General features: G+C 36.8%; 1 protein-coding gene across 3 annotated transcripts in view; it reads right to left on the reverse strand.

Annotated features, from left to right (window-relative positions):
• Positions 1-24191, reverse strand: part of CTTNBP2NL (CTTNBP2 N-terminal like) — a 50288-nt gene that overhangs the window by 25446 nt on the left and 651 nt on the right. For 2 of the 3 annotated variants that reach the window (XM_004420670.3, XM_087445435.1), the window contains exons 2-3: positions 12889-13012; positions 9703-9810 (exon numbers count right to left, since the gene is read on the reverse strand). In XM_004420670.3, the coding sequence (XP_004420727.1) occupies positions 9703-9801 (99 nt within the window). In that variant the 5' untranslated portion in view covers positions 9802-9810; positions 12889-13012. Of the gene's footprint in view, positions 1-950; positions 3260-9702; positions 9811-12888; positions 13013-24191 lie in introns of those variants that run through there. The other variant, XM_087445442.1, reaches the window with a different exon arrangement.

The raw sequence follows: 24191 nt of genomic DNA on the forward strand, positions 1-24191 counted from the left end.
AATGTCAAGCATGATGAATAACCAAAACAACTTTCAAAAAGAACACAAGTTGGAGGATTAACACTACCTGATTTTAAGACTTACTATATGGCCATAGTAATCAAGACAATATGGTATTGGCATCAAGGTAGAGAAATAGATCAATGGAACAGAACAGAGTCCAGAAATAAGCCCACAAGTATATAGAAAACAGATTGTAACAAAGGTGCCAAGGCCATTCTACACAGGAAGGATAGTCTTGCCAACAAATGGTGCTAAAACAATTCGATATCCATTGCAAAAAATAGGATTTTGATCCATTATGTTGCACCATATAACAAAATTAATTAATTGAAGTTGTATCATAGACTTAAGTGTAAAACTTAAAGCTATAAAATTATAGAAAAAAACATAGGAGACAACCTTTCTGACCTTGGTTTAGGCAAAGATTTCTTATACATTACACTAAAAGCAAAATCCATAAGAGAAACATTGATAAACTGGACTTCATGAAAATGAAAAACTTTTGCTCTTCAAAAGATACAGTTAAAAGACTGAAATGAGAAGCCACAGACTGGGGGAAAATATTTGCAAGGCATACATCTAATTAAGGACTTGCATCCAGATATATAAGGAATGCTCAAAACTCAATAATGAGAAAACAAATAACTCAATTTAAAAAATGGGCAAAAGATTTGAACAAATACTTCACCAAAGAAAACAATACAGATGGCAAATAAGCACATGAAAAGATGCTCAACATCATTAGTCAATAGGGAAATGCAAATTAAAACTGCCATGAGATATTACACACCTATTAGAAAGGCTAAAATTAAAAAGACTGGCCAGATCAAGTGTTGGCGAGGATGTGGAGCAATTGGAACTCTTATACATGCTGGTAGGAATGTAAATGATACAGCTGCTTTGAAAAACAGTTTAGTAGTATCTTAAAAACTTAAATATACACCTACCGTATAATATAGCCATTCCATTCCTAGGTATTTATCCAAAAGAAATGAAAGCATATGTCCATACAAAGCCTTGTACATGAATGTTCATAGTAGCTTTATTTGTAATAGTCTAAAAACTGGAAACAATGAAAATGTTCATCAACAGATGAATAGATAAACCGTGGTACATACATACAAATGCAACTACTACTCAGTAACAGAAGGAATGAACTCTGAATACAATAACAACATGGATGAATCTCAAGATAATTATGCTGAGTGAAAGAACTAGGCCAAAAAAAAGGTATATACTGTATGATTCCACTTAAATAAAATTCCAGAAAATATAAGCTAATCTATAGTGGATTAGTGGTTTGGGGGTAGGGGGTAGGGAGGAGTGGGGAAGGTTAGGTAAAGGAGTTACAAAAGGGCACAAAGAAAATTTGTGGGGTGATGGATATGTTCGTTATCTTGATTGTAGCAATGGTTTCATGGGGGAATACATATATCAAAACATCGATTTGTACACATTAACTATATGCAGCTTATTGTATGTCAATTATACCTCAATAAAGTTGTTTAAAAAAACAAAATATAACAATATACCAAATCAAACAATAGAGAAATAAGCAAAGAAATCAATGGAACAAAATCAGTTCTAAAAAGGCTTCCACAGTGTCCCTGTATCTCCTGTTTTCATTACCAAGAGAGAGAGAAGGAAATATAACATAACATCTGTTCCATGCCCCAGAGGACACCCTTAACCCTTGCCAGCTGTCTCAAAATACATGCTTTTGGTTGTGGGGGTGGGGATGGATCAACTCAAACCCATCAATTCCCACAAGAAAAACATGCCAAAGAGCAAGCTCTGCTGATAACAAAGATTTAATTTAAACACTTATCTTTCTTACAAAGGACAGCATATTATCAGTAGTTCTTGCTTTATGGAATATACCTTTGCTCCTAAATGGATGGACTTCAAAATCTATGTCCTAATAATAATAACTAATAGTAAATGAGCACTGAGCACCTTGATTAGCATTTGCTATCTCATTTAATCATCACAATAACCATACCATTTTACAGATAAAACTTACAGGGTAAATAACTGGTCTAAGATCACATAGCAATTAAACGGCAGAGCTCAAACAGGTCTGTCTGATTTGAAAGCCCATGCTCTTAACAGCTTCACTTAACAGTTACAGAATGTTCTAGTTGATAGTTTTGTAGGGTGCCTAGTAAATGTCTCTTTTTGGAAGAGCTAGGATTTCATGTATGCACTTTACTCAGAGATAGTAGAAATAAAAAAATCAGCTGTTCCAACTATAAAAAATACATTAAAATATGGCCAAAAATGGCCACTGATTATTTCCTTCTAAAACATGTTTCATAGTAGAGGTTATCAATGTAAATCTAAAACCCTTACAATTCAATTCCCTAAATAAATTTCTGTTTGCTTCCTAATATTCCAGTTCTTATCCAGGCAGAAATTGGACTTCTCTCAGTTAGAGCTTATGGACATATGATCTTTATCAAAGATCTAAACTACCTACCCCAATCCTAAAAGCTCTTCCTAAAAATCAGCTATCAAAATGGGATCATTTTTGGCCAAAAAATTGTTAGGTCCAGGCTTATGGGTGCCAAAGAATGCTTCAACTTTGAGCCTATTTAAGTACATTCACAGATCTGTTATTGAGCAAGCTAACACCTGATTTTTTTTTTATGCAAACACTCTTGACAGGCTTACTAGTATAGGACTATGTATGGTGATCGCTAAATTTAATGTTACTTTCCTTGTCTCAGACCAGCTTTATAATAATCTGCTTCCATAACAGGCACAAGGCCATGACCAAAAGCAGATGTCAGACTTGACTTACAGTGAACTTGTGTTTGTGATGTTCTTGAGCCACAGCACCTTCCATTCCCTGATAACTTTTGTTTTGTTCTATATCTTTGGCATGGTCATAAGAGCCTTATAATTATTACTATTTTAAGAATATTTTCAGCAAAAGTAAATCATCTGTTGTTTCAACACAGACATATATGTAACATTTAGATTTTTTATTTTTGACCCCAGCTGCTTAAAAAACTCAAAATAGTTAAAACAATAGAGTGACATATTACAGTCTCATACTCTAAATATATTTCCAAACTTTGTCCTGTCTACAGCATTTTTGTCTGTAAATCTTCTTGCTTGGGGAATTCTGCGATGGCCTTTGGCCAAAAACAACAAAGTTCTATCCTAGGCTTAAAAGAGTTATACCTGTTTTATGATTGAGGTATCAGTGGAAAGGAATTCAAGACTCCTTAAGCAATTCTACATGAAAGTTGTAATACTTTACCATTTATTATTGTAGAAGCAATTTAAAGACTGCTTTACAATAAAATGATACTAATACAGGATAGAATCTACTTAATCACAGTAAGTGTGGCTTTGCATCAGATCTGAGACGTGCAGATATACCCAACGTGGAAGACTCAAAAATAAACTATTTAATCTAACTTTTATTAGCAGTCAAATCTATTTTCCAAATTTTTAAAATTAAGGTTCTCTCATCTTCCTCTGGAGTAGTCAGACCATGATAGGAAGCCATTTCCTAGATCTGCTTAGAATTAATGAGCTCAGGGGCTGGCCCGGTGGCATACTGGTTAAGTTCCTCATGCTCCACTTTGGCAGCCTGGGTTCGCGGGGTTTGGATTCTGGACGCAGACCTACACCACTCATCAAGCCATGCTGCAGTGGTGACCCACATACGAAATAGAGGAAAACTGGCACAGATGTTAGCTCAGGGCCACTCTCCCTCACACACACACACACAAAAAAAATTAATGAGCTCAGATTCTCTTCCTGAACAGTGTAGTCCCACCATAATCTCCCACGTACAGTTCATGAGCAATGTAATTTGCTTTCACTGTGGAGCGGATTCCTATAGTGTTCTCATTCATGAAAATAAAGTGGTCAAAGGGAAAGACTTTCATAAAGAATGTTTTTCGTGACATAATCCCTTCTAAAACAGAAAACACTTTATTTAAAGTTCATTTTGGGCCAAATACAGTATAAATAACCACTGTAACAAATAGACTTCAAATACAGAAGAGGCTGAATATTACACTATTTTCTATTGGCTTCCCAGGTTCTATGCAAAATATGTCTTGGCTGCAACAAAAGAGTGAAGAGGCTTTTATATTTTGGGGAGAAAAAGAACATAACTATGGGGGTTCTGGAAGGGTGTAGCTGGAATCTGGTACTTTGTAGAAATTTTGGAAAATGAATGAAGCTCTTTTACATTCATAACCCTATAGGTAGGATCTACTTACAAACTATGGGAACTTTATAATATATCCCTATATAAACCCAACCCTTGCCAATGTGTCCTTCTATTTATTTAGCAGCAACAGTAAACCATATGGTTTTGTTCAGAGATGCAAGGTTGAAGAATAGATTTTATGTCCAAGAAAAAAATCTATTTTGAAGGTAAGGAGAAGAAAAAAAAAAAAAGATTAAGTTTTTTTACTTAGAAAGGAAAAACTACTCATAGCTATTGGGAACAAAGACCAAAACCTTTTCAACCCACTAAGCATGAATTAAGAAAGAATACTAAAAGGAGGAAAATTAGTAAGCTGCCATATTAGTCCAAGAAGTTCAACAGGTGTTTGTTGTTAAGCAAGAGCTATACAAATAATGCAGTATGCAGCGTTATACACAATAGCCAAGACTTGGAAGCAACCTAAGTGCCCATCAAGGGACGAATGGATAAAGAAGCTGTGGTATATATACACAATGGAATACTACTCAGCCATAAGAAACGATGAAATCCAGCCATTTGTGACAACATGGATGGACATTGAGGGTATAATGCAAAGTGAAATAAGTCAGAAGGAGAAGGTCAAATACCGTATGATTTCCTTCATTAAGTAGTAGATAATAACAACAATAAACAAACACATAGGGACAGAGATTGGATTGGTGGTTACCAGAGGGGAAGGGGGGAGGGAGGAGGGTGAAAGGGATAATTCGGTACATGTGTGTGGTGATGGGTTGTAATTAGTATTTTGGTGGTGAACATGATGTAGTCCATGCAGAAATAGAAGTACAATGATGTACACCTGAAATTTTTACAATGTCATAAACCAGTGTTACTGCAATAAACAAAAAATTAAAAAAAAAATAAATTAATTAAAAAAAAAAAAAGAAATAATGCAGTAAACTCTTGACATATTACAGAACCAAAGCAAACACACAAAAACAACAAGAAAACCAAATGAAACCAAAAAATTGCTCCACAAATAAAATAAGATTTCACTTTAAGAATCTGGTATGGCAGTTGCTTTTCTCAAAGGACTGAAACAATTTTGACCCCAGCTGCTACTTATTTTATCTAACAATAGATTGTTTAAAGACATATCACTTCTGGTGAAGCTATTCATTTCACCCAAACTGCATATAGCTTAAGCCTCAGAAGATAATTTTCTCACCTACAGGCAGTATGCACAGACTAAATACAACACTTGTGCCTGATTCTGAATGGTATCTTATATCAAAATGCTCCCTTAATTATAGCTCCTGCTTCTCAAGCTGCTCTTTCAACTTGTCAGAAGCTGCCTAAAGAAACTAAAATTGGATTCATGCAGGAAAAAAATATATTTTAGGAAAACATGTGCAACAAGCACCTAAGCATCTGTTAACATTAAAACCAGAAGGCAGTGTGTTGCAGCACACATAAGACAGGCTGTAAAATTTAATAATTCACAACATTCACTTTGAAATATTATGGCAACCTTTTAAAATGGCACAATCATTTCATCTGTTCAATAAATATTTATTGAGCATCTATATGCTAGGGACTATGCTGGGTGCTGACAATATAATGATTATCAAAATAAACATATAAAGCTCTACAGGTTTGTATGGTTTCTAAGGCTGAAAAGCAAAGAGAAAATAAGGTCATCCTCTGATTTTTCCATTAGAGGCAGCCCTCCCCCATCCCTATCCCAATTATGAGGGAGTTGAGGCCCACAAGTTTTTGAATAAGTCAACTGTGATATTCATAGGAAACTGCCTCCTGGAGTCCCAGAGCAATTAGGGGTAGATCCTTAGGTGAGTCTATTTAACACATGTTGCCAAACTATTGTAGTTTTCTAAAATCTGACTATTTATAACGCTGCTTCTGGAAAATGCTTTCCAAGTTCTAAAAGGAGTCACCATGAACAAGGTTCTTCCTGGTTCAGCCTAAGCGGTGGAACTTCCAGTTCTAAGCTGATAACTCCTATGGACAGGAGAGCCAGGGGTCTCCGATGAGAACTGGCGGAAGAAGTGGTAAAAACAACAGGCATTAGAAGTGAGGATTAGGAATAAGCTCAAACTTTCCCCAATCCTTCTTTTTCTTTTCTCTTCATTTTTTTTTTTAAAATTTTATTTATTTATTTATATTTTCCCCCAAAGCCCCAGTAGATAGTTGTATGTCATAGCTGCACATCCTTCTAGTTGCTGTATGTGGGACGCAGCCTCAGCATGGCTGGAGAAGCGGTGCGTCGGTGCGCGCCCGGGATCCAAACCAGGGCTGCCAGCAGCAGAGCACGCACACTTAACCGCTAAGCCGCAGGGCCGGCCCTCTTTTCTCTTCATTGATCAAATAAATATAGGGTAAGAAATGGGAGGGTGTCCTGGGTTTAAGCAGATTAGGACTATTGGTTATAGTGGGATAGGGTTATGACAAATAGAATAGTTTTCAGGGATGTACAGGGAAAGGAAGAGAAATCACCAATAGAGATAAAAGGGGAAAGCCTGTGGATGTGGCAGAAATGAGTCATCAACCAGAGTGAATATTTATATGTAACATATGTTGGCAGGGGAGTCATTAAAAAATTAGGCACCGTTGAGGGCACACTAGAGACATCCATTCAAATGATTAGCAACCATTGACTGGTCCTTGGATATGGGGTACGTGATATGCACTGACAGAATATAAATAAAGGGAAAAGAAGAAATGAACCCTACACCACTGAAGTATTTGCAATGCCATGCAAATCACAGTGTTATACACAAATACTAGTTATTAATCATTTATCCTTATTACAGACAAGGAAGCTTTGCTTTAGAGACAGATTGAATGACTTCACCAAGGTCACACAGTTATACTTAGTGGCATGACAGGCAAAGACTCAGGAAATGAACTTCAATGTATGTGACTAGGCATGTGTCAAAGCCATCAACACGTGGTCCCCAGGGAAGCCATGCAAAACAAGACTGAAGCAAGCAGGGAAAGAAAGAAAATAAGACATATTCCATCCCCCCATACCAGAAGGGAGGTGCCTCATGCACCCTGGAGAAATGAAACCACTGGAAATTACTTATCGCACATTACAAAGCTACAAGGGAAAACAAAAAAGCAATAGTTTTCAGTGATAAATTACCCTGAGGCATATTTAATTAGATAGATGTCAGTCTTTTTCAGTCAGCCTCAAAAAACATAAATTAATATGTCACTCGAAATTTAACAGCAGATAGAAATAATAGGTTTAGATTTTATTTTTATCCCAATTATAATTTCCGAGTAATCCAAGAAAAGACTACCCAAATATGACTAAATGAACACACTTACTCTGTATCTGTGCAGGAACAGAAAAAAGAAGACAGGCTAAAGAAGAGAAAAGATATAGCTTTTTGTATGAACTCTGTTGAGTGGGTATCTTTGGCTACTTAGGAAATCACTGATTCTCTAAGCCTCCAAGAATGGCAATGAGAAAATTACCTTTGTTGGTATAAAAAAATGTTTACTGTCTACTCAGACAAGGGAAACAAAAGAAAAAATAAACAAGTGGGACTTCATCAGATTAAAGAGCTTCTACAAGGCAAATGAAACCAGGATCAAAATGAATAGGGAACCCACCAGCTGGGAAAAAATATTTGCAAACCATATATCCGACAAGGGATTAATCTCCATAATATATAAAGAACTCACACAACTGAATAACAAAGAAACAAACAACCCAATCAAAAAATGGGCAGAGGAAATGAACAGACACTTCTCCAAAGAAGTGTCAATGGGCCAACACATGGGCCAATAGGCACATGAAAAGATGCTCAACATCACTAGTCATCAGGGAAATGCAAATCAAAACCACACTAAGATATCACCTTACACCCGTTAGAATGGCTATAATCACCAAGACAAAAAGCAACAAATGCTGGAGAGGCTGTGCAGAAATGGGAACCCTAATCCACTGCTGGTGGGAATGCAAACTGGTGCAGCCTCTATGGAAAACAGCATGGAGATTCCTCAAAAAATTAAAAATAGAAATACCTTATGATCCAGCTATCCCACTACTGGGTATCTACCCAACGAACCTGAAATCAACAATCCAAAGAGGCTTATGCGCCCCTATGTTCATTGCAGCATTATTCACTATAGCCACAACACGGAAGCAACCCAAGTGTCCCTCGACTGATGATTGGATAAAGAAGATGTAGTATATATATACCATGGAATACTATTCAGCCATAAAAAAAGACAAAATCGTCCCAGTTGCAACAACATGGATGGACCTGGAGGGTATTATGTTAAGTGAAATAAGCCTGAAAGAGAGAGACAAACAGTGCATGATTTCACTCATATGTGGAAGATAAACCAACACATGGACAGATAGAACTGTTTGCTGGTTACCAGGGGCTAGGTGGGTGGGGGGTGGGCACAAGGGGTGGAGGGATGCACTTATATGGTGACTGATGAACAATAATGTACAACAAAAATTTCACAATAAAAAAAATAATAAAAAAAAAAGAGAAAAAAAAGTTCAGCAGAGGAGCTTCATATGAACACACATGAAATACTAATACAATATTTAATAAAAAGCTAGGATAATTTTGAAAAAATGTAGTAAAGCCCTTTATAAACCTTTTACTAATGAACTGTAAGATGTACATCAATATACATAACCTCTAACTAAAATTTTAAACTATAAAAATCTTCTCAGATGCTCAGACTTGGTTGCACTTTGCAGGGACCATGCGTTCTTCGGCATGCTCAAGTCTCCTCTTCTTTGGCCATTTCTCCTCTCCTTTTGGGGGTATCATCTTCCTGCTCCTCACATAGACACCTGTATGGTCTTTTCTTCCCCTTTCCAAATCTGATCTCAAGACACACTGGGAAATATCCTTACTAAAGTGTAAAGGATTCATGATACTTGAAAGGAGTTATGCCCTCTTGTATTTTTTTTAATTAGACTTCATTTTTCAGAGCAGTTTTAGGTTCACAGCAAAACTGACTGGAAAGTACAGAGTTTCCAATTACCACACCCAGCCCTCTACCCCTTGTATTTATTTTAACAGATATCAAATACTGAAACAAAAGTAAGAATTATTAATCTGGGGTCTAGGGAATCCATGGATGGTCTTCATGGGGTCCTTGATCTCCCAGATACTATATACTGAATTTTGTTATATTGGTGTACATGCATTTTTTAGGAAGCAGGTCTCATCAAGTTCTCGAGAGGTTGGCATTCAAAAACAGCTAAGGCCACTAACCTAAAGAATGAAGTTCAAGGTCCAGACATCAGGTAGAAAAACTAAAGGAACTATTTTGGGGGCAGAAAGTCTTCACCAGTGTCCCTAAAATTATACCACATAGATGGCCGTCATAGCAAGTATCAGTATGTATACCCAGGCCTCTAACTTGATGGGGGCTGTAGAAATACTCAAGTTAAATAAATTACAACCAATGAAACAACTTTCAAACATCTGATGACCACTCTTTTTTTTTTTCTTTTAACATACCTTTAAAGCTTCTATAACCAGGTCCCTTGCTTCAAGCTCTCCTTCAAGAATACTGAATAGTGTTAGGAGTTCAGGCTTGCTGAGTTTTTCCAGATTCATCCTGAAAGCCTAAAACAAAGACAAGAATCAGACAATCTCCAGAAGACAGAGTTAATTTGATATTATTAAAGAAAAAATAAAGACAGACAAGAAAAGAGCAATAATTATAGTATAAAATGCTTTAAGAAAGGAAATGGTTACAATTAAATAGAAAAATAAGAGCTTTCTAATGTTAATCACAAACTGAGCAGTAAGAGAAAATAAAATTGACTTTATTGATTTCATCACCACTCACAAGATCAATTTTTCATCATTTTTCCTCTAGGCATATTTACAAACATCCTAGAAGGTCTCAGAAAGAATTAGTCATTAATTTTGTTCACTAGAAGTTCAGGTAAAATTGTATTACAATGAATACTATTCCACTGAAAAATTGTTAGACCATGAAAAGATTTCCAAGTTTTAGATAACCAAATTCCAAAACTGTATATAAAACATTCTGGCATCCCTCTGAAATTGGCTGAAATAAAATCTGAGCAAAGATAATGTTTGGTGGGAGTATAGGTGAAATTCTTCTTTTAAATTGTCTATTTTCACAGAGAACATCTATCACAATATTTATATTCCATATAGTAAAATAAGACTTAAATGCAAATATATACAAATACACTTTTAAATGACTGCTTAAAATATATTGTTTAAACAGCTTATTTGGCCAGGCTACTACAGACTGAATTTATTTGACTTAACAAGTTCACATCTCTATGAAGTCTTGCATCTTTTGAAATATGTTAAATGGCAAATTGCATGGCACAAGTTCAGTCCTTTCCACAAGATTAATGTCTCAGCAACTATACATAAAAGTTAGACTGCTACACAATCTTTAAGAGTCTCCTGACCACTGTGTATGGTAAGATACATTTTATAACTTCCAAAGTAGAGCAAATACTATTTTCCCTCTCCCACTTTTTACTTCCAAATTGTCACTTTTAGTTTTCTTTTTTTTTGTGAGGAAGATCAGCCCTGAGCTAACATCTGATGCCAATCCTCCTCTTTTTTCTGGGGAAGACTGGCCCTGAGCTAATATCCGTGCCCATCTTCCTCTACTTTATATGGGACGCCTCCACAGCATGGCTTGACAAGCAGCGCGTCAGTGCGCACCTGGGATCCGAACCGGTGAATCCCGGGCTGCCGCAGCGGAGCGCGCACACTTAACCGCTTGCACCACCGGGCCGGCCCCAGCCACTTTCACAGTTTTCTTTAAGGTGAATCACAACATAACTAGTTCACACACCCTCCAGTAATTCCTGACTCCTAGAAGCACATTAAATTTTAGGAGGCACACAAAAGAGTCATTGACTCCTTCCAGAGCTACTGCCTTTAAATGAAGGAGAGGACGTTAGATTGTGTTCCAGGACATGCTGTACCAATCTTTTGCCCCATGGTAAAATATGTTCAATGTAACTTCACCTCTAACTGCTAACTTTCTACCTAGTAAGTTTTAGCAACTAATAAGTGATTCTCACTTCAGTATCAGAGAGACATTTCACAACAGTTATTTTAAAAATAAGAACTGAAAAAAACAACAAACCCAGAAAAGCTATACTTAATATAAGATGGCATGCTGGAGAGAGCACGTGGCTTTGCAGTCAGATAGATGCCAGGTCTGCATCTTCCTAGTTGTGTGACTTTGGACAAGTTTTCTTATCTGTGAAAGGGGGATGATGACATCTAACTCATTAGGTTGCTGTGAAGACTGAGTTAATAAGTGGAAAACATCTTGCCAAGTTCCTGATATAAGCTGAACAATGGTTTAATCATTAATAACTACTATCTTCTCTTCTTCCAAAAGAATTCTAAGAAAGGCATTCCCAAATCTGGGGGCAGCCAAGATCAATGACCTCAGAAATAGCTTCAGCTGCCCTTTTGTAGTTGGGAACCACAAATGAAGAAGGGTGATAGCATCCTGGAGTGAAGAACGGTGAAGGATTTAAACTACCAGATGAGTCACACTGGTTTCTTAGATGAAACCCTTCTCCCTCTTCCTGATGGTTTCATGTTTTAATCTCTCTCTGAGAGATTATAAGGCAGAGGAAAAATCCTATCATTTTATGCCCTTCCTCTCTCCTCCTATGATGTTAACGGAAATAATGGGGACTTGGTAAGGAGGCTCCATAAATACCCACTGCACTGAATAAATCAACTGGATGGACAAGCACCAAGGTAGGAAGGTAGGAATAGAACTAAAAATGATAGTGTTCACACATATTACTCTTTTTTCCTTCAATATCTTCATAGTCCTTAAATATTCTTATTTAGAGATCCAAAACTGTGGCTTAAAGAAGCAGTATGATATGAGGAAAACTGGGAGTGAGGAGTGCAGAATTTTAATATCAGCTCTGCCACTAAACAGCTATATGGCCTTGAAGAAAAAAATTACCCAGTTACTCTGGCACTGAATTTCCTCACAGGTAAAATAAGACAGACTAGATAATCTCTAAGGTCCTTCTTGGTTCCATTCTAAGCTTTCATGGGTAAAAATCAAGAATTATTTGTTAGAGAATCCTGTTAAATAAGAGTAAGAGGTAAATACACAAAGAACTAAAACAGACTGTACCTAAATCAGTCTTTGATCTGTTGTGATAAATATACATCCTCATAAAAATTGAAGTAAAATTGAAACAATCTGCATAGTTACTTTAATTATAAAGCAGTCCAGCCTAGGCAGGAAAAATTCTATTCTTTGTCAATGGCATAAACAACAGTATTCTTGTTATCTTTACATTTGTAAATCACTTCTGTACACCAATTTTAATACCTGGAACATTCTGCTAATATGTACCAACTCATTTAGCTTACTGTCTACATGAAGTGAATACAATACAAATATGACACAGGAGGAAATAAAGGGCCACAGCTGTATAATTAAAAAACCAACAGGTCTGTTTTCCCATATTCCCATAACTTTTCTTTATAAATATTAAAATTTAGCAGTTTTTTACATTTGTATCTAATCTCAATACACAAAACATTGCAATAAATTTTTGTCAGAAATATAAATGAAAGATAGTAAAACTGCATTATGTTTTAAGATGGCAGTGATATTCCTGGGGTGGGGGTGGGGGTGGGGATGGGGGTGATACTGACCTGATTATTGGCAGTCACACTTCAGTCCTCACGTATAAATTCTTAAGGTTTTCTTCAGTTACAATTTGAGAAAATTGACGAATATATTTAAAATGCCGTCAGCATGGTGGAAAAGTGTCCAATGCTGCAAAATAATAAGAAATTTATTGTTTGTGTGACCACACTACAAACAATTTGGTAAATCCTACGAATGTCAACTGTCATTACAGCTGATGAGGCCTGACAGCTGTAGGTTGATACAGACAAGAAAGAAGAAAATAGCCACTTCTTCAAATTGAGGCTGAGCGATACAGGAAAAACACCAGGAATCTGACTTCCCTTTTGCAATTATAATTAGGAAAAGTGAGAACTTTCAAAATCTTTTTTACTTTAAGATGTCCACTGTCATTTCAAGGACTAACTTATGAATGTCACTAGAAGAGACTGACTTTCTCTCCCCGTATTGACAAAAGCCTATTTGCTTGAATCACCATGACGTATGCACAAGGCACTCAGATAGAAAAATAACATAATTACAACTGAACTTTTTAAACTGCCAAATTCGCGTAAGGAGAATTCTCATCTGCTCACCTCCTGCCAATCAATAAACAAAAAGACAACCTGTCACCATCTCAACTTTGTCTGTAAGGGTGATCATTCATCCCAGCTTCTACTTTTTCCCATTTATTTTAAAATATTAAATGTTGAATTATATACAAATTTTTTTATGTTTTCATAAGAGTGTATTAGACCCAGCAAACTTTTAAAAAAATTGTAGGCTTTAAATTTTATTTGATAAAACATAATTTTTGTCTCATATTTTAAGGCACCAAGTCTATTTGACTCTACTTTCTGCCCAACATATAAATCATGTGGCCCAATATTTTCAGAAAAAGGCTGTATCTAACTCCATATTCATTATCAGAAATATGACTGCTAGATTTTTGGTATGCCAGGTGGTAGTCTACAGAGTCATTCTCTACTTATTTTGTAAATGAGCTGTTACTTGTCATTGTCATCATCTAGTAAGTAACTTTGAAAGACAAGATCATTTCAACCAGATGCTCAGCTCATTCCTTCCATTAGAATCTCTCTAAGACCCAACTTTCCTTAGAGTTTAGAGGCAGATGTTTCTGTCTAAGGAATGCTACAGTCTATAAATTTGAAATGAAAACCATTTGTGGACAAGTTGTCTGGATACATTATCATACCCTGTGGTACAGCCAGCTGTAGCTATATTAAGCTTTATAGTTTTCTCAATTAAAAAATACATATAATAAAAAACATAAAGTTATACATATTTTAATACCCTGGAAAAATAAGGCTATTTATGGGCTAAGTAGGAAACTTGTTTTTAAGTCATCAGTAAATGATTTCAAACATGAGTTTGCCCAGCATACCATTTGGTCTATTCACAATCTACTTCCCACCAAGTCAGGGCCAATAGCCAGGAGGGCAGAAGTCTCTTCTATATGAACTTTCACGTGCCAACGGTCACAAGAGTTATGGCTATTAAGAAGGGCACCCTCCTTCCCACCCTCCCAACCTCCTAAAGGGCAGTGCTGATTTTGCCATGGAAGTATGCTGCTGTGGCCTGGGCTCTGTTCATTTTATTCTGACCTTTTCCCTTCTCTGGATAATACCTAAGCTCCACTCATTCTGGTTGTGGTTGTGCCTTTTCCTTCTTGAGGAAGTCCCAGCTTTTGCTTTAGAACTCTGAATTAATTCTATAGGATAGCAGGCATTGTTGTTGTTTTTTAACACATAGAGATTGGGTGGCAGAAAAAGAAACACCCCAAACAGCTTCTATAGCTATGTAAGCAGTAGGGCAGGGCAGGGTGGAGTATAAGTAAGATGTTTGTCTATCTAGTATCTGGGTGTGCGTATGTCTTTATGTGGAACTGAAGGCTTTATTTCTAAGTGGTGGGTGATATGGGGCATGGAAGAGGGAAAACAACATTTCTAGATGAGTCTTGGATATTTCTGGACATAGAAACACCTCAAAAAAACTACATTTTTTTTTTAAATCAACTTGGCTAGAATAAAAAACAAATCAGTTGTTTTACCCAGGAGATCACTCTTGCAAAACTGGATAAAAATCACTTCTTTATTACATACTCAGACATCAAATTTAAGAAATTTATACTTGGGCTACAATTGACTGAGATTCAGGCCATTCAGTAAGTTTTTAGTATTAGTGATAAGATATGGCAAAGATATAAAGCAAGTCTGCTCCAATTATGTAAAGACTCTTTCACATACATATAAACAAAACCAAAATACAGGAGGCCAATTAATTCTCAAAATTCAGAGTCAACACTGACATACAAAATGGGTGTTTTTTGACAGCTTTCCACTAGATAACGTACTTCCTTAAAAACTTAGTATACAAAATGGGTGTTTTTTGACAGCTTTCCACTAGATAACGTACTTCCTTAAAAACTTAGTATATATGAAATTAAAAAAAAAATAAACATGTCACATTTATAAATACTAAATCTAAATATGGACAAAAATGCACTGCTATTTTTAAAAATGTATCCAAAGCAACCTCCTATCTAGGGGTGGAAGGTGTTGACACATTACCTTGACTATCTCAAAAGATGTAAGTTTCCCCACCCTCTGGGCACTTCTGGTTTTTCAGAAGGGTTATTTATGCATTTGGGGGTAAGAGAGTGACAACATTCCAAACTATACCTCTCATTCCACTTGTGGCATTTTAGGATTAGGCTAGGGAAGAAAAATACGTCAAAAAACTAACAGAAAATAATTTTCTGATCAAGAAAGCAGATCTTCTGTATATTTACTAAAGCGAGGTGTTTTTGCTATTATTATTTACAAAGTTTCTAAAACCAAGGTGTAAAATCTCCTTTTACTGAATTCTACAATACTAAGCAATGTAAGCTTTACTACAAATGTCAAATCGATCTTCTTTCAGTTGAAGTTAACAGGTATTACGGGACTATTTGGACTTTTATGTGTCTATGTATTATAATGTGTTATGGGCTGATTTATGTCCCCCCCGCATTTCATATGTTGAAGTCCTAATCCCCAGGACCTCAGAATGTGACTGCATTTGGAGATGAGGTCTTTAAAGAGGTAATTAAGTTAAAATGAGGTCATTAGGGTGGGATCTAATCTAATATAACTGGTATCCTTACAAGAAGAGGAAATCTGGACACAAACACGGGACAGGGAAAGACCATGTGAAGACAGACGGAGAAGACAGCCATCTACAAGCCCAAGGAGGCCTCAGAGGAAACCAGTTCTGCTGACAGGTTGATTTTGGACTTCCAGCCTCCAGGACTGTGAGAAAATAAATTTCTGTCGTTTAAGCCACCCGGTCTGTGGTACTTTGTTATGGCAGCCCTAGCAAACTAATACGACATGCTAACCATTTACTACTTTTAAAGACCATCAGAGCAACTAGATCTAGCCTTCCCCTTACCACAAGACTGCTATAACACATTTTTCAGAATGCCTTGCTTTGTCTTATCAGTCTGCTTTTTCCAGCCATACTATACATAGCATTATATAAAACAGAATGGTTTTGAAACACTTTTAGAGATTATCAATTTCAGGATCCTGAAATATAATATGAATAGTACACTTACAAAGAAATTACAACAGTGCTAAGGGATCGAGATGCTTGTTTATCCAGTACTGTCAATATAGACTTTGAAGTAAGCCTTAAGAAACCAGTTCTGTAATAAAGCTAATACTCTTTAAGGTCAACATTGAAAATACTTTCAGTACTCTATTCAAATACACAGTGCTCTACTCAAAGCAGATTCTAGGATAACAGATTTTCTGGATTTATGCTTAGTACAGAAATTAATGATGATATAATTGAGCTTATCAACCTTAATTACCACTACCTCAGAGTTTTATAGCATAGTTTTCTAAGAATTCAAGCAATAATAGTAATAATAAAAAAGATAAACATTTATTGAGCTAAACATTAATATGTTCCAGGTAGTGTTCTAAGTACTTGACATGCATTAATTCAGTCCTCACAACAACCTTAGGTGATGGGGATCGATGTATAACCAGCACTAATGAATTCATCGTCATCATCCCCATTTTACAGATGGGAAAACAGGCACAGAGGCTAAATAACTTGCTCAAGGTCTCACATCTAGTATATGGCAGAAATGGGATTTGAACCTTGGTATTTGATTACAGAGGCTTCCTTAGTAACCACTGCTTGGTAACCACTGTTTACATCTGATCTTCTCATTTTATCAGCCTTAGGAATTGTGTAGTGGAAAAACCTCCGCTAAAATGTGATTCATAAAGCTGGAAGGGACCTCAGAAATAATCTGATTCAGCACTCTCATTTTATAGATGAAAATTGAGGCCACAGTTGTTAAGTGAATTACTGAAGATTATAGTTAAATAGTAAAACTAGGTCTCACACTCATGTCTTTTTAAGATCCAGTCTAATCCACTTTCTGGGACACCATGATGGGTATCAGCTTTTTGTTTTGTTTAGCTCTGTTTTAAGACTCAGGCATCTCTGGCGTATCTCGGTGGGTGTGGGCGAATGTCTGTCTCTTTCTCTCTCTATGTGTGTACATCTGTTTCTCTCATTGTTTCTCCTATATGTTGCCAACAAGATTTATATCTATATTGAAGAAAAGGAGGAAGTGGCCTCATGCCCACAAACATTCAAACACCTTTCCCCCAAAATGAGGACATTTAGCACAACGTTATTAAAAACAGGTCTGTCTACCTGTGTATCTGTTTACACTCTTTCAAGTATTCTCATCTGAGGCAAGACCAAACCAGAAGAACTACATTAGTTAAGCTACTGGAATGTATGTTAATGAAAACGATTAATAGTTTTTGCATTAATTTTTTTCATTAAAATAAAAAAAAGTCTTTTAACATGAGAAAATTACCAGAAGTATGAACCATTTCAAGTATATTTGTCAGTTGCTTTATTTAGTTTAAATGAAATTACAACATGATTTCATTGAAATATGTATATCTGTCTATATCATCTATCTGTCTATCATTCCCCTAAATTTTTGCGTTTTCTAAAATAATGTCACTATGATTTGTAAAATACCACTATGAGGGAAGAATAACATGTAGATTGATTTTATTTCCAGTAAAAGGATTCATGGGCCACAATTCTAGAGACAGCCCTGGAATACAAAAACCCTTTAAATGAAGTTGTTGACTCCATCAGGATTCCAAACTGAGAAGAAACAGAGCGTATGGTATGGTACGGAGGATGAACCATAAAACAATCAAAGTATCTGTGTTTTAGTTATGCCCATAACCTGACTCTCCCTGAACTGCAAAAAATTTCACAAAAGCCTCTAACAGAAATATTATAACTGATAGGTGTTGTTTTGCCTTTTAAATTTTGTCTTCTAAATCAGATCACTGATTTTTAAAAAAGTTTAATAATTTGGTTTCAGTTGAAAATTACCAACAGAGCTAGCAATTGTTTTTGCTCCAAGGTTCTTCTGGGAAAATAATTCTCCTGGGAGGCAGTGTGCTGCGGTGGAAAGTGCACGGACTTTGGAGTCCCACAGACCTAGTGTGCATCCTGGCTCTGCCACTTCATAGTTCCTTCACTCACTTAACCTTTCAGTTTTCAGTTCTTCATCTATAAAATGGGGATAACAGTACATACTTGAACAGGTTACTGAACCATTTAAATGAGTTAGTGACTGCTCAGTTCTCTCGTTTCTCATCCCTGGAGAGCATATATTTGGTTTCATCTGCAAGGATAATGAAGTTTTCCTTTTTGCAATGAGTCATCATTTTCTATCATTCATGTGTCTAATTTAGAAATCAAAACAAGTCTACTCCTTCTGACTTGACAGGTTGATCTGCTCCAAGAAGGAGATGGCCTGGCCAGTTCCTGGGAAAGTCAGCTTAGGAACACGCACAATGCTTGTTTAGGCCAACAGTTTCTGCACACTACTTGGCAAAAGAACAGGACATTCTTCTGCCTAGACTAGCTTTTGTGACTTGAGCATACAGGTGAAAAGCATGCTTTTGTTTCCACTGAATTTTTACAGCTTTTTTTTTTTTTTTTGTGAGGAAGATCAGCTCTGAGCTAACATCCATGCCAATCCTCCTCTTTTTGCTGAGGAAGACTGGCCCTGAGCTAACATCTATTGCCAATCCTCCTCCTTGTTTTTCCCTTTTTCTCCCCAAAGACCCAGTAGACAATTGTATGTCATAGTTGCACATCCTTCCAGTTGCTGGATGTGGGACGCCGCCTCAGCATGGCTGGACAAGCGGTGAGTTGGTGCGCGCCTGGGATCTGAACCCGGGCCGCCAGTAGCGGAGCGCATGCACTTAACCGCTAAGCCACGGGGCCGGCCCCTACAGCTTTTAATCAAGTCACAATTTTAACTTGTAATGACTGAGAAATGGATTTCCTAAAAATATCACAGCTATTTTTTACATTATGTTAAATGCATAATGGGTATGTATCTATATTTATAACACAGGAGCAGTTATCACATTCTGTTACATCTGTTTACATATCTGTCTTCTGTCTCACAAGACTCTGTTCTTCTAGACAAATACTGTCTTACTCAACTTGATTAAACTTAGCACCTCACAGTCTATGGTTCAAAGGGGTACTCAAAAAATGCTGGTTGGAAAGAAATGTCTGGTACAGTACCTTGAATTACAGCCAACAAAACTGGACTTAACCTTTTAGGAAATGAGATGCTGCTAAACATTTTTAACCAGGTGAACATCATAATGAAAGCATAGTTTTAGGAAGGTTATTGAGGTACAGAGCTAATTTGACTGAAGAGAAACTGGAAGAAGAAAGAGCAGTTGAGAGAAAACTTGAACAATATAGGTATGAGGCAAAAATGTGTGAACTAGGATGGTGGCAGAAGAATGGAAGAGAAATGACTGATGCAAGAGGCTTTATAAAGAATTTACAGTAACTTGGTACTGGTTCCATTTAAGGAGATAAGAGGGGAAATAATCCCAGATCAGCTGAGGTTTTAAGACTGGGTGACTGGAAAGATGATGCCATTAACAGAAACAGGGATGTTAGAAAAGGAACTGGTTTTAGGGGGAAAATGATGACTGTGATGTGAGACATGCTGAACGAGAAGTAATTAGACCCAAAAAGAACATGTTAAGTCTGTCAGTGGGGTGAAGGCTGAAGGTTTAGAAGTGGATAAGTCTTTAGGGATGGAGCCTTTTCAGAAAATTTCTTCCGTGACTTCAATTTGAGAACAAAAGGCAATAGGAAGAGGCCAACTCATAGAACTAGACCAGATCATTTTTGTACCCTCAAATATTAAACAAGTTAAGAACGAGATTGGTTCTGTTCTCACTCCTGTACGACCTGCTGCAACAGCGAGGACTACTTAGCAGAAACCATGTAATGGGACACCCCTTCCCCCCAAAAAAACAAAGTTAGTGCTTCTCTCTTTTTCCTACAACTTACCTGTCAGTTATCCTTCATTCTTCTTTCCTTTATAACTCAGAGTTCTATCTCTTGGTAAAACAATTCACCCCGCCTTGCTTCTCTCTTCTGTACTCCTTCCTCCCTGGCTCTCACCTTTCTAGAGAACAGACCCAGAGCACACTTCAGCCTGGCCTTCCCCAGCAGCTTGGCACAAAGGATCTATGCAGATGCTCCCAAAGATCATGGTCAGGAGTCTTTTTTCTCTGTAAACCCCACCATCCTGTGCCCTCCTATTTTCCTAGTTTCTATTGAACTCAGTAACAATTAAGGATTATATTCTTTAAACTCAGTAACAATTAAGGATTACATTCTTTGTGGCTCCAGAAATCAGAAAGGATTCATTTAGCAGCAAAGGACACATGTAGATTGGAAGCTTTGGCTTTGTACCTGAAATACAGAGTGTGGAAATACTCGGCAGGGAGGAACCACATTACTGCATTCTTTACTTCAATGCCTGCTTGTAGTCCTGTGTTCCTCAACCCACAAACCCCTGTCCTGACTCCCCCACCTCCACTCTTATCTCCCCATCCATGGTTTCTTCTCACCCGTTTTGGTTATTCCTATGATTGCTCCTTACTTTTGGGGTAGCAGGGGAGTTGTCTTCAAAAGGCAAAAATCACTTTTAATCAAAATTACCATTGAAAATCCCTTAAATCTCACAGAAGGTACAACCTTGCACTGTAATAACAGTATCCACAAAACCATTTATATGACACTCAGGATGGAGGTACTTAAGACAGTAGAGTTTGGAGTGGAACAATGCACAATTCAGAGAGAAGATATCAGATGGTTGAATCCCTTGCCTTTCTTTTTCCTGGACCCAAAAGTTCAAGGAAGATGATTTGCAGGACAAAATTATGAAACATGCACACTATAAGACAGACACACATTCTCCTAAAATTCCTTCTATCAGATGTCTGAGATCATGACATATACAAGCTTTGTTTCCCTCTACTTAGGAATCTTAGCTATATATTGACAAATTTAAAACAAAACCAATCAATAACTAAAAATTAGACACTAATTCTTCACTTTTGCTAAAATGCTAAAGGAGGAAAAGAATATTTAATATTAAATTCTTTAACTCACATGCAAAGTGCTAATGACAATAACACCTACCAATTATTGAGTGCTTCCTACATGCTAGGTACCTTACTTTGTGATTTATATATATATTACTTCAGGCAATCCTTTAAAAAAACCTCTAAAAGTTATTTCTATATCACAGCTGAGGAAACTGGGAGGTGGTGAAGATAGAAAACTCTGCTCCAGCCCTGGGTCATACAGTGAAAGAGTAGCGGAGTTGGGATTTGAACTCAGGTTTCCCTTCAAGTCTGGGCTGTAAATTACCACTATACTAACTACTCTATAGCCTCACGTTAATAAGTCATTTTCTCACTGAAACGCTTAGAACGGAAACTGGGAAGACTTGATTTTTAGTTATTAGCAGCAAACATTCAGGAAATAAGAAAAAATGGCCTTTAGAAACAGGCTGACAAGCCATTCCTGGGGTCAACCACCACAGACTGGACAAATTTCCTCTAGAAATAAATCTCTGCTTCTTGTCTCACGCCACCAAACACCATTTCAGTGGCAACCCCTAGAAACACCACTCTGCTCCACTCAGAAAAGCCTAGAATTCCAATCCTATTCTGCAAATTAACTGGTAGCGCTGCAAACCAGATTCTGCCAAGATGCAAATCCATTGTAGACTGCGCACATTATGCCTACCATAATCAGTATGATGAATCCGTTCAGAGACTGGATACTGTTTGTGCTCCTGTTCATGAAAGTGCTCGTTCAGAAAAGCACAAAATCAACTAAAAATCCATTTAAAAAAATCCCAAAGTAGATCAGTAACTTGTCAAAACCAAACACTCAGACACCATTCTTAAACAAAAATCCACAATCATTTTCTAGTATGCTCTCCTAAATTCACTTCATTCCTCAGGTCAGATTCTTAGAAAAATAAAATCCTAAAATGACTAGCACTGATTACATTAATAAGTCTAGTTCAAATTTCATTACAGCAAAATTATAAATCAAACCAGCAGATATTTTTCTTATAAGAAATTCAATATTTTAGAGTCAATTAAGATATTGGAGTTTCATAAGATATCAGAGAGGCAAAATAAGATTAAATCAAGACAAAAAGTAGATTGTTTATACTAACAAGATGTACCACATCTTATCAGTGCATTGTCTTTCTAGTCTACTCTTAAGGTGACAGTTTCAAAGTAAATTCAACACTCATTAAGTCAAACTATATACCAGGCACTGTGAAAGATACAAACATGAAAAAAAACATAGTATTACCTGCTCTCAAAGAATTTTTAATTTAATGAGATAGAGTAAATATATACATAAAAATCCTCTGCATACAATGCTTTTCTTTGTCTAATATGACCAAATAGGTGTTGAAAAAAGTCAGAGGAAAGATTTCTAAGACCCAAATATGTATCAACTTGCTTATTGTGCCAAATAATCACACAGCATTATTTGCTTTTTCCTCTCTGCTCTTTAAGGGCCTGGCAATCATCATGGCTTTGGTTTCCTTGGTCTCTTACCTTAGTTTATTCTCTGTTCTCTGCTCGTGTAATAAGATATATCTTTTTGGGATTTCCTGTTCTGCTTTTAGTTTTTTCTGCTGCTATTACTGGGGGCACATGTCTTACCCTCCTATGGCAGTACTCTTTGTGTCTACTAGAGAGACCCTCCACACAGTTTCTTCTTTGTGCTTTTTTATTGGAGATCTGGAAGCAATCACTAAACAGATTTGTGAGCACTGAGAGTGGCTCTGAAAACTTTGAACCTAACTATTCAAAAATAATTACCTTCAGGAAGTCTACCTTCAGACAGTCTAATCAGGAAGGTAAGAGACAGCCATTATAACCCCCCTCTGTGATTTCAACTCCTTGCCTCTCATTGCTGTTAGCTTTGGCTATAGATAACAGTAGTAAGATGGACTTCAGATTGAAAGTAAAAGAAACAATGCTAAAAAATATGGCAAATTCTGATATATCAAAGTGCTAGCAATAGATGATTACTGGGGATTCAATGGCATTAATATTAGGCCCAAATCATCAATATTTTGCACCTGCTGAAATGAAGGTCAACTTGAGAAAGCCTTTATGAGCACACTACAGAGACACTTTTTGGTAGTCACACGTGTGTGAATAGCTGGAGTTAGCCTTGCTTTTATTTATCCTTATCTCTAAGATTTAAAACTTGCTCTTACTTTTCCCCTGAATTTTGGTAGCTAATATTGGCCTTGTAAAACCAATCAACAACATCGTATATGTATCAGTTTCGCCTGGAGGGAAATACCCACCATAAAAGAGGGGCTTTTGGAAAACCAAAGGCCACGACCAGATTAATCATAAACCTAGACGACTGAACCTGAATTTTCTTCAAACACTTCCTGCCTTTTGTTTCAACAGAACTATACCTTCAAGGTTAACTGCAGTCTCCCTGAGCAGACCAGCCCACCCTAGACTGGGAGATACTCATTCCTAATCTAATGCTCTTTATTTGCTTATCTATACTGTTTCCTTTGAAAGCCTGCTGTTATTCACTGACAGTCAAACAATATACACTGCATTCCTACCCACACAAGGCCAGCTCCACAGATATCCAACACAACCACTTCACTGTGAAATATAAAAGGATGGTTTTTCATCAAGTTTTCAGGGAAGAAATAGGATGAAAAGCAAAAATGAAACGCAACTCAAACCTAAAAACCCCTTAGAAGTTGGGTTCTCCCTCAAGGAATAGAAAGTAGACGGAAGGTGCAAAGGGTGTGGCGGTGGGGAGTTACTATTTCTCCTTCCTCCAGTCTAAAAAAGTCCCGAAGCAGGCG

Source organism: Ceratotherium simum, chromosome 2 (assembly GCF_057802395.1).
Source record: "Ceratotherium simum simum isolate JZ-2026a chromosome 2, ASM5780239v1, whole genome shotgun sequence".
Taxonomy (NCBI): domain Eukaryota; kingdom Metazoa; phylum Chordata; class Mammalia; order Perissodactyla; family Rhinocerotidae; genus Ceratotherium; species Ceratotherium simum.